This window comes from Leguminivora glycinivorella, chromosome 10, assembly GCF_023078275.1.
Source record: "Leguminivora glycinivorella isolate SPB_JAAS2020 chromosome 10, LegGlyc_1.1, whole genome shotgun sequence".
Taxonomy (NCBI): Eukaryota; Metazoa; Arthropoda; class Insecta; order Lepidoptera; family Tortricidae; genus Leguminivora; species Leguminivora glycinivorella.
The window spans coordinates 4,867,124-4,889,460 of record NC_062980.1 but is presented as its reverse complement, the minus strand read 5'-3'; the positions used below and the strand labels follow the sequence as shown (position 1 = coordinate 4,889,460).

The window sequence follows — 22,337 nt, the reverse complement described above, 5'->3', positions numbered from 1 at the left end:
ATGAGATACAAGGCAAACGAGCAGGCAGGTCACCTGATGGTTAGCGATCACCGCCCCTTAGACATTCGATACACTAGAAGGGTTGGAGAGTCCTTTAAGGTAGGAGTGCCACATTTTTGTCAAGCTTGAGCTCTGATGATGGGATCCATGAAGGAACGAGGGAACTCCTCAAATCTTAACGGCATACTTGTAGTGCATTTCCATTAAATAATCAAGGATTTACATTAAAATCAGTGGCATTAATGAAGGTGGAACTACAGATGATGGTGAGAATTTTAACTATTACAAACATTTCTAAATGATTGTTATGCAAGTTGGTTAAAAAATAACAAATTTTCAGGATACATGTGTACAATGAAATAATCTTACTGGTACCTTTTAGAGAGTTAGTTAGAGAACTTAGTAACCAACTCGGTGTAGTTACATTTATGGCGTGTCCACGTATACTAAATTAATAACTTCGTCTTAAATTGAATAAGTTTTGAAATTTATTGACGGCACATCTGTATCCGGTGTAAGTAGAAGCGGAAACTGGCAATGATGATCCTAAAACATAACCTCTTAGTTCAAGAGCATATTCTGTAATATGCTCGAGTGGGCATGTTAATAGGCTACTTTCCTCCTAGTCAAATCAGCTTCTTTTTAAAAACTGTCAAAACGATTTTGAACGACTTGCTAATATGGAATTAATATGAAATCGAATTGAGTGACGTCACGGTCAACTGATTTACTTTATATATTTCTATTTGATTTATAAAATATAAATTGGAGTTAAAAATAACTTCTGTCTCTGTTTTTCTTATAACTATCTGGTGCTTCATTTCGTGCATGGTATAAAATATTTTATTTTAATATAGTCTAGTTCATCCATGTTCATCCAACATGGATGAACAAGGCAAAAGACAGGGACGAATGGAACAAATTGGAGGAGGCCTTTACCCAATAAAATGGGGTTCCTAACAACAACATATATATATATATATAAACATAAAAATTAAGTTTAAACTAACAAACAAATATATTATTATTATGTATAAAACAATAGTTACCTTTAAAACTGAAGTAAAAAATATGAAATAAATGTTACTTGTATCATAGTGAAAGTAGTTGTTAAGGAAATAAAGTGGCTTTCTATCTATCTATCTATCTATAGTCTAGTTGCCTAAAGCCGTAAACATGCCTCGGCCGAGGCAGGGACGACTATATTGGACGTTTGCCGCGCAAGCACATTGCCTCGCTCTGTGTGGACCCGGCTAATAAGAGAATTGATAGCCACAATGAACTTGAAAGTTCTTCCTTCGAAAGTTAAAACTTTCAAAGAAAACGAGTATTTTCGAAATCGCTTGTAGAAAGTTAAATAATTATTAGAATAGAGCAAGGTCTGGCTAAGTTGACGACGATTTTGATAACTCCACCTATGCAAAGTATAATAAATTCACAGTTTTTTTTTTGTTAAATTCGATAGGACATTACACTGATTAACAGAAGCTAACTGGTAATATCTCTTGTAAATAAAAAAAATCGTTTCCATATATTATTTTTGGGTGGACGAAATAAATGCAGAAAAACAATTTCACCGTTAACAAAATGTGTATTTTTTACAACAAAATAAAGTTGTTTTACATTTCATCTGGACGTAACTAAACAGACATAATATTAAATAGCCACTGTATATTATGGCTACAGAACACAACTATCTATAAGTAATAACTTATATTACATTGTTATGTATTGTGTACTAGTACAACAACAATTCAACATTTATACCTTTATAAATTAGGAATTGTAAACTGTTAATATTGTTCGCAAACGTAACGTTTTTGAATAGAATAGGAAACATTTGTTTAACATACTATTTGTCATAATTTACAGAGAACAAATAATTTCTAAATTACGTTCATACTATGTCAATGCCAGCGATTAAGTAATCACCCAAGAATATCACAAATGTTTAAAAGCATATCGGTATAAAAATAAAGTTAACCGATGTTTAAAGTACCCATTAACTATATTTTTATTTAAGTAATTCTATAGGCTATTAATACTAAATTAATTAGACTAATTTTATAGGTGAATTAATCTCACAGGTAACAAGAAAATTAAGTTGATAATACTAAACATTATACAAATTTTATACAACGTGTGCTGCCGTTATAAAAACTAATTATAATAAATAATAACACAGTAAAAGGAGAATAAATACTTAAGCTAATCGTAACGAAAGGGCTAATAATGACTATAGTTGAAAAGACAAAATGCTTGCGTTCCTAACGCATCTATAAATGAATATTTACAAATTTAATACATAGGTAAAAATAGAAATAATATGCCATATATTAAAGAAAAAAATGACGGACACCACCAGTGGCGAAGGCCGGATTCGAACCGTCTTTAGCAATCCGGGTTAACGCCATGAACCCCTAGGCCACCCCGTCACATTAATACAGAGGTATTTACTTCCTACGCAAGAATGCCCTGTACAAATTGTATTAAATAAAAAATAATTATTACCTACGAGCATTTATTCAGCTGTCTCAAGGCATTAATCAGTGGGAAAATTGAGAGACACGGCGAAACACTAAGAAATACCATTTCTCTTAATACTAATTAAATAGCAATAGGTCTACAATTACATACATATTACCTTTCCATTTACTTAACGAGATAATTTATCTATTCAAGTTTTCAACCATTCACTAATAATTATAATAACTTATTATCAACTCCCTTAGTTAAACTGTAGACCTATTATGTCTTATAAATAAATAAGGAATGGACATAAATATTACTACTCGAGACTAATAGTACATTATTACACAAATGGACTAATGCATAATCTATTGATTGATGCATAATCTAGCAAACCAACAATCATAATAAATATGGCACACGAGATCACTTATGAGCTATATTTACTAGCCTATGTAACATTTATATACATACACAAAACATACATAGTTTTTGTACTAAGCATTCACACAATCAGCATACACTTTATACTTAGTTTTGGTATTAAATACATCACTGGCTGCTTGACTAGGTCAATAAGTAAATTGTAGAGAGCTATTTATTTATATCTAATGTTAAGTGTTTTCAATCCAAGCTAATAAAATTACCTACTTATATGTATAAGGCCGTATTTGCACAATGTTTCTAGGGTGCTACCACTGTATAATAAACAGTACTATCGTGGTGCTACTAAGATGTAACTGATCTATCATTGTGAAAAGTGACGTCATATGAATGTCGAGATCCGACGCCGCACCAAGACGGAACGGACGGAATGGTAAAAAAGGCCAGTCGCCCTGGCAGGCGGCCTGACTCGTTGGGTGCAGGCGGCCTGGCTCGTTGGGTGCAGGCGGCCTGGCTCGTTGGGTGCAGGCGGCCTGGCTCGTTGGGTGTAGGGGGCCTGGCTCGTTGGGTGGACGACATTCAGATGATTGCAGGATTTGCAGGTCTTCAGGATGAGGCTGGCTTAGGACCGGGATGAGTAGCGTACTCGAAAGGTCTAAGCTCAGCAGCAGTAGGCAGTAAAATACTGGTATGATGAGTCACTTTTGTTTCATTGTTAACACTCTCCCGTTCTGAAACAAACAAAAAATAAGTTCAATATATGATTATTTTAACTAAATAGGTACAGAATAGAAGTAAATGCTGACATGTATCGTTTATTTAAAGGAGATCGCCTCTGTAAAATATTTAAGACGCTCCAAAATTTCTGATCGTCTTAGTACCTAATTTTTTTTTTGGGGGGACACCTTACACAAATCAACTTAGCCCCAAACTAAGCAAAGCTTGTACTATGGGTGCTAAGCGATGATATACATACTTAAATAGATAAATACATACTTATATACATAGAATACATCCATGACTCAGGAACACAGATATTTATCTGTGCTCATCACACAAATAAATGCCCTTACCGGGATTCGAACCCAGGACCGCGGCTTAGCAGGCAGGGTCACTACCGACTGAGCCAGACCGGTCGTCCTTGATGATGATTAATCTGAACTGTGTGACGTTGAGTAAAAGGAACTTTGTGTCAATTGGCGCTTGTGCTATTATTAAGGAAACTTTAATATTATTGCGGGATAAAATCTTCAGACACCCAAGACTTCCGTGGTATGTATGTACATCTCATAATTTTATACCATTTTAATCCGTGATCAAACTGATTAAGCATGAAGAGATACCAGAAATAGAAATATTAATAGCGGTTTAAGTTGCAGAAGTCAATGGCATAAATGTCTCATGTATGTAATAACTATTAGCAAAATTACTGAGGTAATGTTTCTTTGAAATATTTGTCACCGATGACCTGATTCATGATTTTGATCGGTTCGGTGACACACGCTTACAGTATAGAAAGATAAAATTCCAATCAACATTCTTTCATTCATTCATTCATAACTTATAAATATTTTTTTCTACTTGTCGACTGTAATCTGTCAATTAGGACACCACAGACTAAACTATAAGTGCTAACTTTTCAGTGTTGGATACTCTATGGCAGTTTCGACTCAATTATAATAAGCTCATTATAGTTGACTTTAGTTAACTGTAATAATTTCAAAAATAGAACTTCATACAATTTCTATACTAATTTGCGATACCTGGCAAATTTTCCTGCATCTGAAACACATTTTTTTTATCTGTCGCGTTATCGGCCAATCAGAGACGGTTATTACAAACATCTGGTTGCTAGGTAATTCGATGTTGATACAACGGTGAACGACTCTATTAACATTAATTTTAACTTGCATGAATGATGATATTTCCGTCCATTCTTGATGAAGATGATGACTCGTAGAAAAAGTATTGTATACAATAGTGATATAATTAAGCTTTTCACTCTCGTACCGTACTATTAGGCCACTCAGCAAGCTTCGTGGCCTAAACATGGTACTCGACTGAAAAGCTTTGTATTATATCACGATTGTATAAAATACAATTAAGTTTCGGAAGTGTCACATGCTTGCAATATTTGATTTTAATCTCTTCACGTTTGCGAAAGAAAATCTTTAAAAATCAGTTGCCATGCAGTAGTCATACCGGTTTCTTTGAATGATCTGTGAACAGTGTTATGCAGGATATATTATGCTGCGTATAAAAGCCTTGAAACTACCCACATTGGAAAAATGTCCAAAATACAGTTAGGTACTTTTATTTTATTTTATATGTAGGCATGCAATACGTATGTACTGCATTGCATTTTATCTCGATGAATATATTTGTTTAGTTTGATATAATATAATATAATTAACGTCATCTCACTCAATGTCAAAAAAAAAACGATAGCAGCGGCTCATAGGCCCGTTTAAATCAAATCTAGATTGCTTTCGTCAAGATTATATTTATTTATGATACCTACTGTAAATTTACATTAAACTATTTGAGCACAGGAAGGCGATTAGAATTTTAAAATGTTTCATGCTTTTGATACGATTACTACTTGTATTTAGAAAAGTTTTGTTAATTCATCCGCTACTATTGATGCTGACTGTACTTGTGTAATTGCCATACCTGCTGTATTAAAAATTGCTACCTATCAAATATTGCTATTTGCAGTCTATAAGGAAAAGCGTAACATTGTAAATACATTATTTACGATCACTAATTACACCAATCAACAATGATTAACGTCTAGAAGTGCGGCGCCGTCATCTTATTGTTATTTATATGTGGCTCTCCCACAGACCACCTCGACTGCTACGAACGCGCTTACACTCCACCACACATAGATGGCGCCACAAAAAAATGCCTTGTTGCCACCGATTATTTGTAGATTGGCATTAAGTGTCAATTCCGAGCCGTAAATATATGTCAAAAGTGACACTTAACGCCATCTACAAGTATAATCGAAAGCTACAAGACATTTTCTTTGTGGCGCCATCTATGTGTGGTGGAGTGTAAGCGCGTTCGTAGGCGGTCGCATTTTAATGTATGGGATGGTATGATCTTGTTATATTTAATTTATGGCCTAACGAACACTTTTAACTGCCTATCAGGGGAAATAACTCGTGTAGAAGCGAATTTTGGCATAGTTGTAGGGAATGATGTTTCAATCCACATACTTAAAGTACTGGGGGGTGAGGGTGAAGCTAACGGGTTGAAGGGGCCGTTAAAGTCCCTTTTTTTAGTTTTTTGCGAATAGCTCTTAAACTGTGGCACATAAAAAAAAAATGTTCTGAGATGCAAGTAATCTTCATAAAATTCTCTACAAAAAAGGTTATTACACTTTTTATCTGGGATCAATAGTTCATGAAATAAGGAAGGAAAAAGATGGACGATAAAGAAATAAACATATTTGTTTATGTACGGCACGTTTATTCCTTTAAATAAAACGAACTAGACGAAGCATTCAAGCCAACTCTAAGTCACGCACATGACATGTGTCCTCCCGTAGTAATTTATAACCGGTCTGTCCTAGTCGGTGGTGACCCTGTTTGCTAAGCCGAATTTCACCAAAAATTAGAACCCTTTAGACACTGGTCCTACCGCGAGCCAGTAAGCTATGAGCTATCGGCTATAAAAACGAACACAAGATAATCACTCCCGTGTAAATAAAAGAGACACGGCGATGTTCATAGTTACTGGCCCAGCGGTGAGCTATCAAAATCGGCGTGTCTCTTTTATTTGCACGGGGGTGCTCATCTTTTGCTCGTTTTTATAGCCTATATATAGCCTATATTTACTAGCTCGCGGCACTAGTCCCACCAAAAGCGAGAAAACGATGAGCTATCGGCGATAGAAACGAACATAAGATAAGCGCTTCCTGTGTAAATAAAAGAGACGCGATAATAGCGCGGGCGAGTTCGTAGCCGAGCGATGAACTTTAAATCGCTAGTTCGCTGTTTTAATTACATATTGCCGATAGCTTTTGGTGCGACCAGCGCCTTAGCCATGAAACCGTGTATATCTTAGGCACTGGTCCCACCCCGAGCTAGTAAACTGTGAGGCTATAAAAACGAACAAAAGATAAGCACTCCCGTGTAAACAAAAGAGACACGGCGATGTGTATAGCTACTCGCCCAGCGGTGAGCTATTAATATCGCCGTGTCTCTTTTATTTGAACGGGAGTGCTTATATTTAGCTTACTAGCTCGCATAGTTTACTATTAGCTCGCGGTGGAACCAGTGCCTTAGGTACCTACCTATTAACTTTAACACTGAATAGCTTCTAAATGTTGTTGTTATAGCATAAGTACAACATTTTGCTGCGGCCACGCGACGCGAGCGTGTCGATTTCAATTACTAACACATGAGGAAAAATCAACTTCATCTAATGTCTACGTTGTATGTTTTTCCTTGAGAAATATTATATTTATAACGATTAAGCACATAAAAAGACTAAATATTTATCGTCAATGCCTCAAGGGCCTATTTTAGACATTAGCTAGCTTTAAAGTTTAGTCTACACAAATTAATATATATTTACAAATGCTCCCCAGATCATCCTCGGAGGTGATGGTGCCCAGTAGGCTGGCAGCGTTGTCTTTTTGAATGGCCAAACTTATTCGCTGTCCTGTTTAGTCTTAGTTTCTTATACTTTATATTATATTTATTTATTAAGAGCCCATATTGTCCCACTGTTGGGCAACGGCCTTACTCAAATTCTTCCACGCATCCCTATCCCCTGAAGTCTCCCACCAGTCTTCGTCAAGTTGGTCACCCCATCTCTGGCGAGGTCTACCGCGACGCTTTACAATTTGTGGTTTCTTATAATTATGTAAATATGTTCATCATCAAAACGTTTTTGCCCCGTGTGGTGACGGTTTAAGAATTTCACCACCTCCTTTCTCCCCGTGGGTGTCGTAGAAGTCGACTGTGGGATATGGGTTAATGGGCGTAGGCGAGAGGCTGGCAACCTGTCACTGCAATGTCACAATTTGGATTTCTTTCAACCCCTTTTTGCCAAGTATGGCACTGAAACTTAGTAGTTCATGTGCTCTGCCTACCCTTTTATGGGATACAGGCGTGATTATATGTATGTATGTACGTTTTTGGTAAATATTTTCGTTTTCATATGTTTCGATCGCCGATTGTATTTTGACTCGAAACAACGTCTACTTTGCAAGTGTGATAAGTCACAGCGTTACTTCAAAGGCCATATTAATTTTGCTAGATTACAGTCTTACCAAAAAAAAGTACAAATTAAAAAGTGGCAACATTCTAGTGTCATCCCTTTCAAATAAATGTGTGTGAGAAAACGGGACGACGCTACGATGTTGCCACTTATCAATTTCTACTCTTTTTGGTCAGACTGTATATAAGTCATCATCCGCCTTGCGTTATCCCGGCATTTGGCCGCGGCTCATGGAAGCCTGGGGTCCGCTGTGACAACGAATCCCAAGATTTGGCGTAGGCACTAGTTTTACGAAAGCGACTGCTATCTGACCTTTCAACCCAAGGGGTAACAAGGCTTATTGGAATTAGTCCGGTTTCCTCACGATGTTTTCCTTCACCGAAAAGCGACTGGCAAATATCAAATGACATTTCGCACATAAGTTCCGAAGAACTCATTGGTACCTACGAGCCGGGGTTCGAACCCGCGACCTCCGGATTGAAAGACTGTATATAAGTATTAAAATGAAATAAAACCAGTGCAATCGAATAAATCTAAAGTTATACAGTATAGGGTCAAAAGTCAGGGAAAATGTGGCTTTTTTGAACACCTGGCAACACTATCATACGGGTGTGTCCCGTCCGTCCCGACCTATCCCAACCAGCTGACTGACGGAAACAGCGCACTAAGGTTGATGACTTCATGTTGTGCAAGGTAAGAATGTTGCCACCTTTTCATTCGAATGTTTTAAATAAAATTGATTGAATTGTTTTATCAAATAAAATAAATTTCAGGAAATTTTAAATGATAGCAATCACACAGGAATTTATGCACAGATTATTACGTATTATTACAAGTTTACACACTTTAAACAGTAATATACGTAACAGACTTGTATTTTGTTATTTATCACCCTTGAAAGTTTTTCCTAAGAGGTAATGTATTGCGAATTCTGTTAAGTCTAAAGTGTGACTGACAACGTCAATGACAACAATAATGGCGTCCATTGAAGCTAATATTTATTTTGTATGAAAAATAAGAAAATTAAAGACTTCATAATTTTTAAAAGTTTAAGGATACAGCCTACAGTTTAATTTTTTGCTTTTGTTACAGGCCCCACCCTGTATAACTTTTAAAGTATCTTTTAACGGCTTTTAAGTTAACGGCTTTTGAGTTAACTCGATTAAATTGATTAAAAGGAAAAATATACATACAAGTTTAGAGAAATATTACCTATGTTTAAACAGAATAATGGTTTTCCTTAAGGCATCTATACATCAAATTAAGCAATTAATTTACTAACCACAGTTATTTAATGTTCAGTTATAGTACCTAACTAAATATGGAAACCGTTTGTAATTCTGTTTAATTATATAATTATAAAATATGACATGAATGAAGTTACGTACATTCATAATATTTGAGAATGGACTCTGCATCATGAAATTCTTGAATTACATGTGTAAGTTAATTTTATAGTAGTATTAATTTAATTTTGTAGTTCCAACTGATTGACCTTATAAATAACTAAGTATATCAACTTCTACATTTTTTAATGGAGACTACAAATTTGAATAAAATTTATAAAATACCCACTCATATTTTTATTCAGTGGAAATGATAATATAAAATATACCTATTGTTATAAAAAGAAAATTAAAGAGTAGTTAATGTGACAATAATAATATTATAAGGTTGAATAAAATTAAAATAGTCAATTCTATGAGTACTACGCACTATAAAGTAAGCAAGTGTTTGTTTGCCACCTTCGGGCCACCTCGTGAGCAAGTAAACGATATAAATATGTAAACAATAAAATACTATGACTTATTCAAAATGGTAAAAAGTTTAAAAGAAACTTACTCTTCACAGGTCTCCCGTTGCATGCAAATGCCACCAATTCTGATCTTCCCTTTCGGACACATTCGCGGCATCACGCTGCGTTTCACCCTCAACCCACTAGGCACTGCCATCAACTCCATAGAAAGCATTCCTTTTTCATCTTCGGGTATTCGTAATTCAAATTTATCCCTATCGGGAGATGCACCAGTTTCACTCGCGATCAACTCTATAGGCTGAAGAGTTTCTTTTTCTTCGGACATTTGAATTTCAAATTTAGGGTGAGGAGATACACCAGTTTCACTCACGATCGATTTATCTAATATTGGTTTGGCTACAATGAGTGCAGCCGCGCATAGGCACAGAAAAACACTTGAAGGCCACATGGTTGTACTTGTACCAATTATATTCGAGTTTTAAATAAAAGAAGTTCCAAATTCAAAATCGGATTTGGACCAAGTTTTGCAAGGTCAACTTTAGAGAACGTCTGCGCTGGTCGCGTGCTGAGACGAGAATGTGTCAACGCAGAGCCTTCCTACTACTTTTATGCAAAAGAGACGCGTGCGCGGGCGCCGGCCTTCCTTGTGATGTGACGAATTCAGTGAGAAACGGATTTCCCGAGCCCTTTGGGAAATTATTTGTATCGTTGGATCGTTTGCATTTTAAGATGATAATGGCGTTAATGGATAACATAGATGAACAAATTGCATAATGATTTTGAAATAAAGGTAAAAAGGTCGAACGAAATGGTGAGCAAGCTAAATTTATATTTTAGTGATCGAGCATAATGATATGAGTGGTATATTTTATGAGTTTATAATTGATATTGCTTAATTACTATTACTATTAACTATAAAATTAACAAAGATCACTTTAGAAATCAACATTTAATTAGGTAATTCAAAGAACAAGTATCTCTTACTAAATAAATAAAATAAGAGAATCAGAGATACATAGCATATATCAAGGACCATTTAATACTAGACTGATATAACCCATACAAAAAAGCGTACCCCTGAAAAAAACTTAGTTTTTGCTTTAAAACTAGATGGCGTTGTTTCGTAACCCGGGAGTGGAAAAAAACATATTTTCACCCATATTTTTACTTGTTTTTATATTATACTATGAATAACTATCAAAAAACTTTATTTTAATATCAAAATATTGGCTCAAAACACAATTTTTACAAATTATATTTTTTGGTCGGCCTCGACGTAGTTATGATCGCTTCGCTGGCTAAGTTTGTTCGCATGTTGTGTAATTATTGCCAAATAAAATGACTAGATGACGTTGGTGGACTAGGAAAATGTCACATCCGTTTCGTTGTTCATTAATATAATATACTTAGTGATAATAAACCTATATGTTGAGCTCAAATACGTTCAACAAAACGCAATCATTGTGCCAACAGATGTAACATCCATGTCACATCACAAATGTCATTGTATGATTTACTGAAATTATTGAATATTCATAATATGGATATTAAATATTTTAGAATCGCAGCAGCAATGCGAGTAGAGATACAGAATTAATAACTGTATAAATTAATAATTGTATGAACATACATAAATTTACCAGTTTAGGTGACAGAAGGCGAATCCAATTTGTAAACATTAAATGTGCTAAGGAAAAGAATCTTTCCGATTTTCAACGGGACACGGCTGAAGGGGCGAGCTGGTTTCGACTGCGCCCATGCATCTCAATTGTCCAGAAAGTTCATTCGAAGATCATTTTGCTTATAATAATCTGAGTAATCACAGTGAACGGTTTGACAGTATTTCAGCTAACATGTAGAGAGACTTGCTAGCTTCGTCGGTCAGGCTTCGTCTTGGACACAACGTGGATAGTTCAGCGTTTCTTGTATGTCACTCCGAGCACCCTAACCATCGGCAGCGTAGGCCATGCTCTGGCCGACTAGGTGTGGCACTTTGAATTACGTTTTTATAATAAATTAATGATAGTTTGTATTGTTTTGGTAATATATTTTTATAAGTATTATACTCGTATAAACCTAAACTGAGATAATAAATGAATAAAAAGAAATAATTAGTGAAACTCTGACATAAGTAATAATTAATGAGACTAAATGCGTTTTCACATTATCCGATCCGATATCGGATGTAGGACTAATACCCCATACATTACAGGCGCTATCTTGGATTTTTTCCATTTAAATCCTTCCGACATCCGATATCGGATCGGATAATGTGAAAACGGACTAACACAATAGATACCTTGTTAGTGTTATATATGCCTATGTATATCCCACCAAAAACATTCTGTAAAAAATAGCCGTCTCGATGGAACTGCTTGTTTATCTCTAAAAAGTAATGAAATCTACATAAAGTTCCTTACTGCGATTTCTTTGTTATTATAGTTAACTAGCCTTTGCTGCGGCTTCGCTCGCGTTAAATTCGAAAATCTTTCCACAAACTTCCATCCTCCATTCTAAGGAAGTGGGGGATATAAAAAGAGACAAAAAGTAGCCTATGTCACTTTCCATCCCTTCAACTATCTCCACTTAAAAAATTACGTCAATACGTCGCTCCGTTTTGCCGTGAAAGATGGACAAACAAACAGACACACACATTTTCCCATTTATGATATTAGTATGGATGTTGTGTGACTTGGCCGTTGAAGTGTAGTGGTGCTGGCGACAGATTGGTGCAATGGTGTCATGGAGCACCTGGTTATAAACTTCTTTATACCCTTGTGTATAAACAAGTTTATAAGTTTCATATTCGATGGTCCGAGCTAAGGTTCGTAAAGCCATGAAGCCAAGCTGATAATTATTGACGCTAAACGCCGATCGAAACGCAGTCTGAAGTGGGTGATAGACGTACGATACGAGCAAGTATGCGTACTTAAAGCTCGACGACCTTTTTCGATTGTGTGTCACCGTAAGTACGCGTAAAAACCGCCGCGCATAGTAGTCGACCATCCAACGCGTACTTGCTCGTACGCCTATCACCCACTTGACGTCGCGCCAACACTTTATGGAAAAAGCGGGTTTTCGACAACTATCAATAAGATTTTAGACATTCAAAAATCTTCAATAATACTCAACTGTTTCGGTCGCACTCGTTCACATATAGGGGAATATATATTGGTGTGAGCGAGACGGTCAGGAGATTGATTGTCAACATGATATCTATCATAAACACCGTTCGAAATGGCCTCATTAAAATCTAAATTTTAAATATATTGAAAGTAATATTACTAATCATTGACGTCACGCTCAAAATGAAAGAGATAGAAAATTTGACAGTATGGTACTCTTTTGCATGATTGTCATAATTCAAAATAAGAACGATGGCTTGCGTTGTAAACAGGGACTGAAACATGACACGGGCCCCTAGCGTCATCTATATACTTTTCACTGCATCACTTGTAATGCCGTTGAACTACCGCGTGCGTATTTTAAAAAAAAAACAACATTTGTATTCAAATGACACTCTTAGTGACATCTAGCGACATAGATTTACGGCTGCCAACGGGGTACGGTATTTAGTATGGACTCTGCTGGTCCTTTATAATCGTCCTTGGCATATATTATCAATCATCCAGTTTTACAGGTAACTCATAACAGGTTTAGTAGGTGGACTAATGAGATACATTATATTATATAACTTAAATACCTATGTAATATTTACAAGTAAGAGCTTTGAATTTAGTAAATACAAAAACTTTCACAAGTTCGGTTTCAACCTTTTCGCCCACTTTTGCTTTTTTACTTCTCTTTCCATATAGAAAAGAAAGGGCTACTCATAAAAATTTACTTTATAGTTAGGTTGCTAATTATGTAGTTAAATTGATCTAAATACAGCAGCATTGCTGTGGGGAAAACCTAGGCCCTGACTTAAAATTAAAAAAAAACCTTATCTCTCGAATGCCTCACCATTTCACGTCATGGAAAGCGCCATTTAAGTTTACTCAAAACATTTGTAATTTTATTACGTGTACAGTAAATTTCATTTTAAAATGTAAAATATTCCGTAAGCCTTATATTGCATGAGATTTTGAAATCTTATACTTTTAAACGAGCAATTCTTGTATATTTATTTATTTATTTATTTATATATATATTTATTTACACTGACGATCTCGGAAACCGCTCTAACGATTTCGCAGAAATTTGTTATGTGGGGGTTTTTGGGGGTGAAAAATCGGTCTAACTTAGCCTTAGGTCCCGGAAAACGCGAATTTTCGAGTTTTCATGCGTTTTCCTTCGCGCGCCATCTCGTGTGCAGTAGTTGTACTGTTAAGACAGAATTCTTTCGGTCGATGTAAGTACTATTTATTGCAAACACTAGATGGCGACACAGGTCAAGGCTAAAACGAATAGAAAATACACTATTTGAGTTTTTGTGGCGAAATGCGCGCCATCTCGTGTGGAGTAGTTGTGTTGTTACGGCTGAGAATTCTTTCGCTCGATGTAGGTACTATTCATTTTTGAACTAGATGGCGACACATGTCAAGGATACGAAACAGAACCGAGCGAAGCTCGGTTGCCCAGATATTAGCGATTAAACGAAATACTAAGATGTCTGTGCTTTTACGAGTACTTTTACTTTTCTGTATTTCGACGTTTTAGCATATGTTGTTCCTAAGCCGTGGCAAATGCTGGGATAACGCGAAGAGGATGATGACTTTATTATACTTATAAATGTCACGGAAAATAGTGTGTGTATGGAGATAGTGAACAGTGTCGTCATACAGTTACTAGAATCAAAAATTAAGTAGATTTTCTGTGACGGTTACGATTTACGATACAAAGTAACATATTATTAAATACATACATACATACTTACATACAGGGTGAATCCACGTAAAAGTAACGTGTCACGACTTCATTGAGTGTTTATTTGAACTAAAGCTGCAAATGAAAGTGTAGTGTAGAAATGTAGAGAATGGATGAGAGGAGAGTAACGAAGAAAGTATATGAAAAAAGAGTGGAAGGGTCAGTTGGAAGTGGAAGACCTAGGCGAACTTTTCTTGTTCAAATCGGGGAAATATTGCAAAAAGGCCAGGTCAAAAGTAATCGAAACCGGCGAGCGTGTATGAGAAACGTTATGAAAGAGTGTGAAGCAAAAGTGGTTTGTCAGGATCGTAGTAAATGGAAATCCGTGATCTCTGCCTACCCCTCTGGGAAACAGGCGTGATTGTATGTTTGTATGTATGTATTCATGTATCGGCAAAGTAACACTTATTTAGAGATAGATTATCACTTGAACTTGCGTGGTGATTAAAATTTGAACATTTTTTTTTAATTATAAACTGGCCAGTGAATGACCTTAGTCCCACCTGATGGAAAGTGACGACAAGGCCGACATGCCATGAAATCGTTACTCATGTTACTCTTGCCACGGATTGACCCTACATATAATCACGCCTATATCTATCCTGTATATATCCCCTAAATGAGTAGGCAGAGCACATGAACTACTCAAGTTTCAGTGCCACTCTTTGTAAAAACCGGCCAAGAGCGTGTCGGGCCACGCTCAGTGTAGGGTTCCGTAGTTTTCCGTATTTTTCTCAAAAACTACTGAACCTATCAAGTTCAAAACAATTTTCCTAGAAAGTCTTTATAATGTTCTACTTTTGTGATTTTTTTCATATTTTTTAAACATATGGTTCAAAAGTTAGAGGGGGGGGGACGCACTTTTTTTTCCTTTACGAGCGATTATTTCCGAAAATATTAATATTATCAAAAACCGATCTTAGTAAACCCTTATTCATTTTTAAATACCTATCCAACAGTATATCACACGTTGGGGTTGGAATGAAAAAAAATATCAGCCCCCACTTTACTATGGAGAATATTCTCCTGAGAGAACATTTCCCATACAAACGGGAGAACATTCTCGGGAATGGCACAACTCTATTCCTGACAATAGTCATTATATTTCTGGTCAGGCTTAACATTAACTTCTTAAACTGATCTTACCAACTTATAGATTCTATTCTCCAATGTCCACAACCAACTAAACAAAAATCAGAATAAAGAAGAAATAAATAAATAAGCATACCTGCGGCACTTGTGTCGACTTCCCACACCCAGTCTCTCCGATAAGTATCAAAGTCTGATATTTCTCCAGCAAATACAATATATGGTTTCTATACTGAAACACTGGGAGCTTTTGTCGCTGAGTAGTCAAGGGTAGATGATGGTACCGGTACGGTACCATTTTTTTCAATTTTTTATTTTTGCACTTTGTTGGCGTGATTGATATACATATTGGTACCAAATTTCAGCTTTCTAGTGCTTACGGTTATTGAGATTATCCGCGGACGGACGGACGGACGGACGGACGGACGGACGGACGGACGGACAGACAGACATGGCGAAACTATAAGGGTTCCTAGTTGACTACGGAACCCTAAAAAGGGGTTGAAAGAAATCGAAATTGTGACATTGCAGTGACAGGTGGCCAGCCTCTCGCCACAATTTACCCTATATCCCACAGTCGACTTCTACGACCCCCGCGGGACGAAAGGAGGTGGTGAAATTCTTAACCAATTACAACACGGTCCATAAACAATTATATTATTCTTTAAAGAAATAGGCTGTGACAGAGGGACAGACAGACTCACGAATGATCCTGTAAGGATTCTGTTTTTCCATTTTGACACCTCAACGGGCTCTCAACCTTAAAATATCTTATGTATTTCAATCTGTGTTAGATGATAGGGATCTCTAGGAATCAGTCTGTTGACCGCAGGATCATTAGGCTGACCTGGCTGACTCAACGGCGTGTGCGCATGACGTAACAGGCAACACTTACTCACAGGCTAACGACACAGTCAAAGAGTCCCTAGGCATTAGGGATGTCGACTAAGTTGAAAAAAAAAACTTTATATTTTGTCACTCAGTTTTTTTTTTTTTTTTTTTTTTTTTTTATTATAAATGGGCTTACTCTTGACCACAGACTAGCCAAAGGCAAAGACGTGGCCTACGATGGAGTGAGCTCGCCCAGAAGATGCCTGTTCACTCTTGATTTGAAGGTTGCCGGGTTAAGTTAGATTGGGTATCCAAAATAATGAGAAACGGGTGTATTCCTTTATTGAATTTACTAAAACTTAAGAAGATTTCAAAGCTCCGAGGTTAAAAAAGACTAGACTACTAATAGGTATTTTATTTCTGTCGGCGACTAAGGCAGCCAGAGCTCAACGAGGGTGTAGGATGTATTAGGGTCAGCAAGGTACCTATTGTAACATTTCTGGAGTTGCTGGTTACTACCTATACAGGTTACGGAAACGGTGGGATGTATGCTTGTTTGCCACCAACGTAGTATTTAAAAAATGTGTTAGTTTGGTTGCCATATATGGTTATGAGCTTACGAGTCTAAACAAAGCCTAATTAAACGGTGTCTATAACTACAATTATACGTGTGAATCACACAAAATAATCGTATCAGACTTGTATGACTCATACAATACTAAATATAACCTCTAGGTCCTATGGGACATCCCTAAACATATAAAAGGTTGTAAGGGGCATCCCTGCTATTTTAAGTTAAATGTAGTTCCTAGTACCTATAGGTATCTACCAGGTTTAAAAAGTCCCTGCAATTTCAGGTCACATAATCTTTTATACCATTCGCTTGAGCATATTTGATTAAGTATATTTTTTTTACTTTTTAAATATTTTAATTTTATAAAATTTGACTCTTGGATACCCTATACATCTCCATGGATTATTAGATTAAGTATAATATCTTTACTTCTAACATTCAGAGTATTTTACAACTCTGAAATTATTATAGATTTCTTTTTTCTTTGTATCTGTTTGTGCTTTCTTTATGTATTAATTATAGTTAGTAATTATATGACATTTAGAGACTTCATACATCTCTAACTCTATATCAGTGTGTAGCTACTTTGCTTATTAACACTTTCGCTACCAAGAACCCGACTGTCGGGCACACCGCTCGTAGAAGCGTAGCCGATTACATGGGTTTCCCCGTATGTAGCGAAAATGTCGTAGCGCCGCGTAGAGCCCGGTTTCGAAAGTGTTAATATTTTTAATTGTTAATATTTCTATTGATTTAATTTGTTTAATTTTAATGAATACTTTGTAATGTTGACATGTAAAAGTGCCCCCGTGGCCTATTTTCTGAATAAATATTTTTTTATTTTGCATAAAATTTCCAAACCGCTCAAAGAGAGATATCATAGACTCGAAAGTGATTATTTGTTTTAAATATATTGGTCTATCACTCGTCAGTTGATTAGTTGGGCATTTCTCGCACATCGAACTATTTTTCGAAAAGACGCAGTTTGAGCTGGTCAAACTCAGCGCCTCCACGAAATCTAGCAATGTCGCTATATGTAGTTCGTACCTACTTGTACCGTACTCTTCACGAAGAGCCGCATCACTCTTCTTCCCAATCGCTAATAAATCTTATAATTTATAATACTTACTTACTTGGCTGACGCGATAACCCAAAATGAGTTTTGGCATCCAACACAAGAGCAGCGGGCCGATTTTTGAGTCTCACGCGTTCGAATTCAGAAAATTGTCACTGAAAATAATAAGCAAGTCACCGTTTTCAACCGGTATTTTAGTGACAAAATCCCGTATGCGAGATTCAAAAATCGCCCCCAGGCCATTTTTGACCCCCGACGCAAAAACGATGGGGTGTTATGCTCGGTCTTGAGCGGTATTGCGCCAGCTTTCGCCGACGCCGAGCTCACGGAGGTCTACCTCCACTCTATCCGCCCAACGATATTTTGGGTGACCAGCAGAACGGCGTCCATATAATTTATAATACAGGTCTGCAACCTTTGAGCAGTGTAATCGTTTAGTCTACGTACTACATTATTCAGCTATGTGATTTAACGAATTTGTATAAAACCGATTCGACTAATAATGTCTTAAGTTGCACATTTGCATTACACGCGATGAGCGCGGGAATCCCTAGGAGTTTGTAATGTTTGTATACTTCTATGCTAACTGCCACTTTTAGTTTGCACGGAGTTCTTAAGACTTTGTGTACTTATGTCTATTTGCAGTCTGGGATAAAATATTTGTTGTTTACTCTACTTCTATGCACGCTCTGTATGGGGCATCTGTTGTTGAATTGTGTTCCTTTTTTGTTACCAGATTTCTATACCTTTCCGGTAACAAAAAAGGAAAGTGTCCTACAATCAACCTAGGACATTTTGGGAAACCTAGTGGATCTTGCTTAGCATCATGGACTCTATCAGCCTACCAACTTTTATCCAAATCGGAGACGTGATCCAAATGTACAAACTTAACGGGAATTGCTCATATAATCTTGACAATACCAGGTATCGAAATTTGAAATTGAGAGAAAATATTAAAATTACGTTATACGTAACGACCTTATAGAAATACCCTATTCAAATAACCTTTGTCCGATGCATCAGCGATGTTGCGCCAGTTCTAGTGACATCAGTAGACGTTTCTTGCGGTTTTAACTGACAGAACCAGCCTTAACAAAAGGGTCAGCTACGTCAGTGCGGCCGATGACATTGAGGTTGGTAATGGCGTAACTTTGGGAAACCCGGGTGAAATGACTCGAAGGCATCCTTATGTCGTGCAACATTTTGTATGTTGCAAAGACCTTGATGATAGTGTAACGAACTACAGGCCAAACCACCTCCTATGGTCATGACATAATGTATAATGCTCCCACCGGGGCTATCATGCTTGTAATTTTATCACTTATCAATGTTCATAAGACACTCTCACCCTGACATAGGTACTTGCCAAAACGTGACGGATGCTTTATCCACGATAAGTGATAAAATTGGAAGCATAATAACCGGGCAGGAATTGAAAAAATTTCATATCTGCTATTTCAATGCTAAAATCCCTTTTTAGGGTTCCGTAGTCAACTAGGAACCCTTATAGTTTCGCCATGTCTGTCTGTCCGTCCGTCCGTCCGTCCGTCCGCGGATAATCTCAGTAACTGTAAGCACTAGAAAGCTGAAATTTGGTACCAATATGTATATCAATCACGCCAACAAAGTGCAAAAATAAAAAATGGAAAAAGATGTTTTATTAGGGTACCCCCCCTACATGTAAAGTGGGGGCTGATATTTTTTTTCATTTCAACCCCAACATGTGATATATTGTTGGATAGGTATTTAAAAATGAATAAGGGTTTACTAAGATCGTTTTTTGATAATATAAATATTTTCGGAAATAATCGTTCCTAAAGGAAAAAAAGTGCGTCCCCTCTCTAACTTTTGAACCATATGTTTAAAAAATATGAAAAAAATCGCAAAAGTAGAACTTTATAAAGACTTTCTAGGAAAATTGTTTTGAACTTGATAGGTTCAGTAGTTTTTGAGAAAAATACGGAAAACTACGGAACCCTACACTGAGCGTGGCCCGACACGCTCTTGGCCGGTTTTTTTATTATTACTTCGAGCAGAAAGAGCGTAAGTTACAAACGTCAAGACTCAACTTAATGAAAAATATGGAAAAAATATCATAAAATATATTTTTGTGATCTACAGGCGTACCTATATCTCGAAATGGTTTCCGATTTAGGGACATTGAAAATTTTGAAACGTTGTCAATTGTTGAGATTAATCCGTGCCGCTTCTTTCCACCATCGCCCAACGTAACAACATTTCCATCTGGATCACCTCGAAGGGTGGAGTCCTCAACTGTGTGTTTCTCTAAAACCGTGAGCATATGATCGTTAAGAGCTTGCATCAACCTAGAATTATTCGGTTTTTTTTATCACTATTTTGCTCATAATTTGAGCGGAAAAACACTGTGCGGCAACGTTAGGTCAAAATGATGAAATATAAAGTAAGCTGATCTCTCAAAACAAGTTTAAACAAGAGCGGCGCGGCGTGCTTATTTAAGTTGCACGTTTTTCCACAGTTTTTTCCTCAAAAGTGAAACGCCATCTTGAGTTCTATGATTGACACTATATTTGCATACATTGTATCTTTTGTAAGCTTTGTGGGTTTATTACAGCACGATGACGTGTTACACAAATATTTGGCCACACTTATAAATATACAGGTATATATAATATTATGTCTTCAGGTCAAGGTGGTGTGTGACGAGTTCGATGAACCCGGCCCCGTAGCCGAATGGCATTTCTGCGACGCAAAACGCCACCGAAATGCCGCAGAATTGTAGTCTGGGTACGTAGCCGAATGGCACAGACGCTCACGAAACGCTCACTAAATGAAACGCTCGTAGATATCTATCTCTATCGCTCTTACGTTTTGGCACGACAAAGCCAGGCTACCTTTCGCGGCGTTTCGTTTTCGTTTCGCGTCGCAGAAATGCCATTCGGCTGCGACGCCAGACGCCGACAGAAATGCAGTCTAGCTCTGTCGCGCCAATACGCAAGAGCGATAGAGATAGATAGCTACGAAAAAGATATTATCGTGAGCGTTTGTGCATTCGGCTACGCAAACTGGCTCTGTCGCGCCAATACGCAGGAGCGATAGAGATAGCTACGTAAGAGATATTATCGTGAGCGTGTCGTGAGTGTTTGTGCATTTGGCTACGCACACTGGTAATGCGCTAATGCGTAGCAGTCTAGGCATTTCATTGAGTAACATTGCGGCTTATATTCATTCAGTAAAATGTAATAACGCAATATTGAATAATTATGATCTCATCAAAATATTATTAAAGCAGTATTAAAGTAAGTAAATAAATGTCACACATGTTCCTCGTAGGGGTAAAGAGAGATCAAGGTTTTTTTTGTTACACTTTTTGTAGGTACCTACTTGGTGATTGCACATATAATTATCATAATTTGGTGCAGCACTTAGTTATATCGATTTTTCACCCCTGAAAACCACGTAACAAATTTCAGCGAAATTGTGTTTTCTATATCGTCGGTATATATAAATAAATATACAATAATTCTTCGTTTATTATACAATATCTGGGCGACCGAGCTTCGCTCGGTTCTATTTTAATATATCACGTCTTTAGATAAAAAAAAACTCTTATAAATACAAAAACAAAAAAAAGACAAAAAACAAAAACTTTATTTCTGGCCGGGATTCGAAACCCTGACACCTACGATCTATCTGCGTACATTAGACCGACCTCGTACGACTGAGCTAAGCGGAATCGATGCGCGCGCGGCGAAATTAAGGACCATATTTTACGTTTACAAATGCGAAAGAAAAACTCATGAAAACTCGAAAATTCGCGTTTTCCGGGATCTAAGGCTACGCTAGATCGATTTTTCACCCCCGAAAACCCTCACAAAACAAATTTCAGCGAAATCGTTAGAGCGGTTTCCGAGATCGTCGGTATATATAAATAAATAAATAAATAAATAAATAAATAAATATACAAGAATTGCTCGTTTAATAGTATAAGATATTCTATAAATAATATTGCATAGCATCACATTAGTATGCAAAACATGCAGTTACATCTCCGTAGAAATACATAGAATAATTATAGG

At 36.7% G+C, this 22,337-nt stretch overlaps 2 protein-coding genes across 2 annotated transcripts in view; one reads left to right on the top strand and one right to left on the bottom strand.

Moving 5' to 3' along the window:
• Window positions 1-22,337, top strand: part of LOC125230338 — a 142,238-nt gene that overhangs the window by 97,996 nt on the left and 21,905 nt on the right. The gene's annotated exons all lie outside the window — the stretch shown is intronic.
• LOC125230153 lies at window positions 2,465-10,409 on the bottom strand. Its single transcript, XM_048135196.1, has 2 exons — window positions 9,931-10,409; window positions 2,465-3,584 (listed from the first exon to the last, which is right to left on the bottom strand). Exons 1-2 carry the CDS (start codon window positions 10,290-10,292, stop codon window positions 3,569-3,571), a joined length of 378 nt encoding a protein of 125 aa, XP_047991153.1. The 5' UTR covers window positions 10,293-10,409; the 3' UTR covers window positions 2,465-3,568.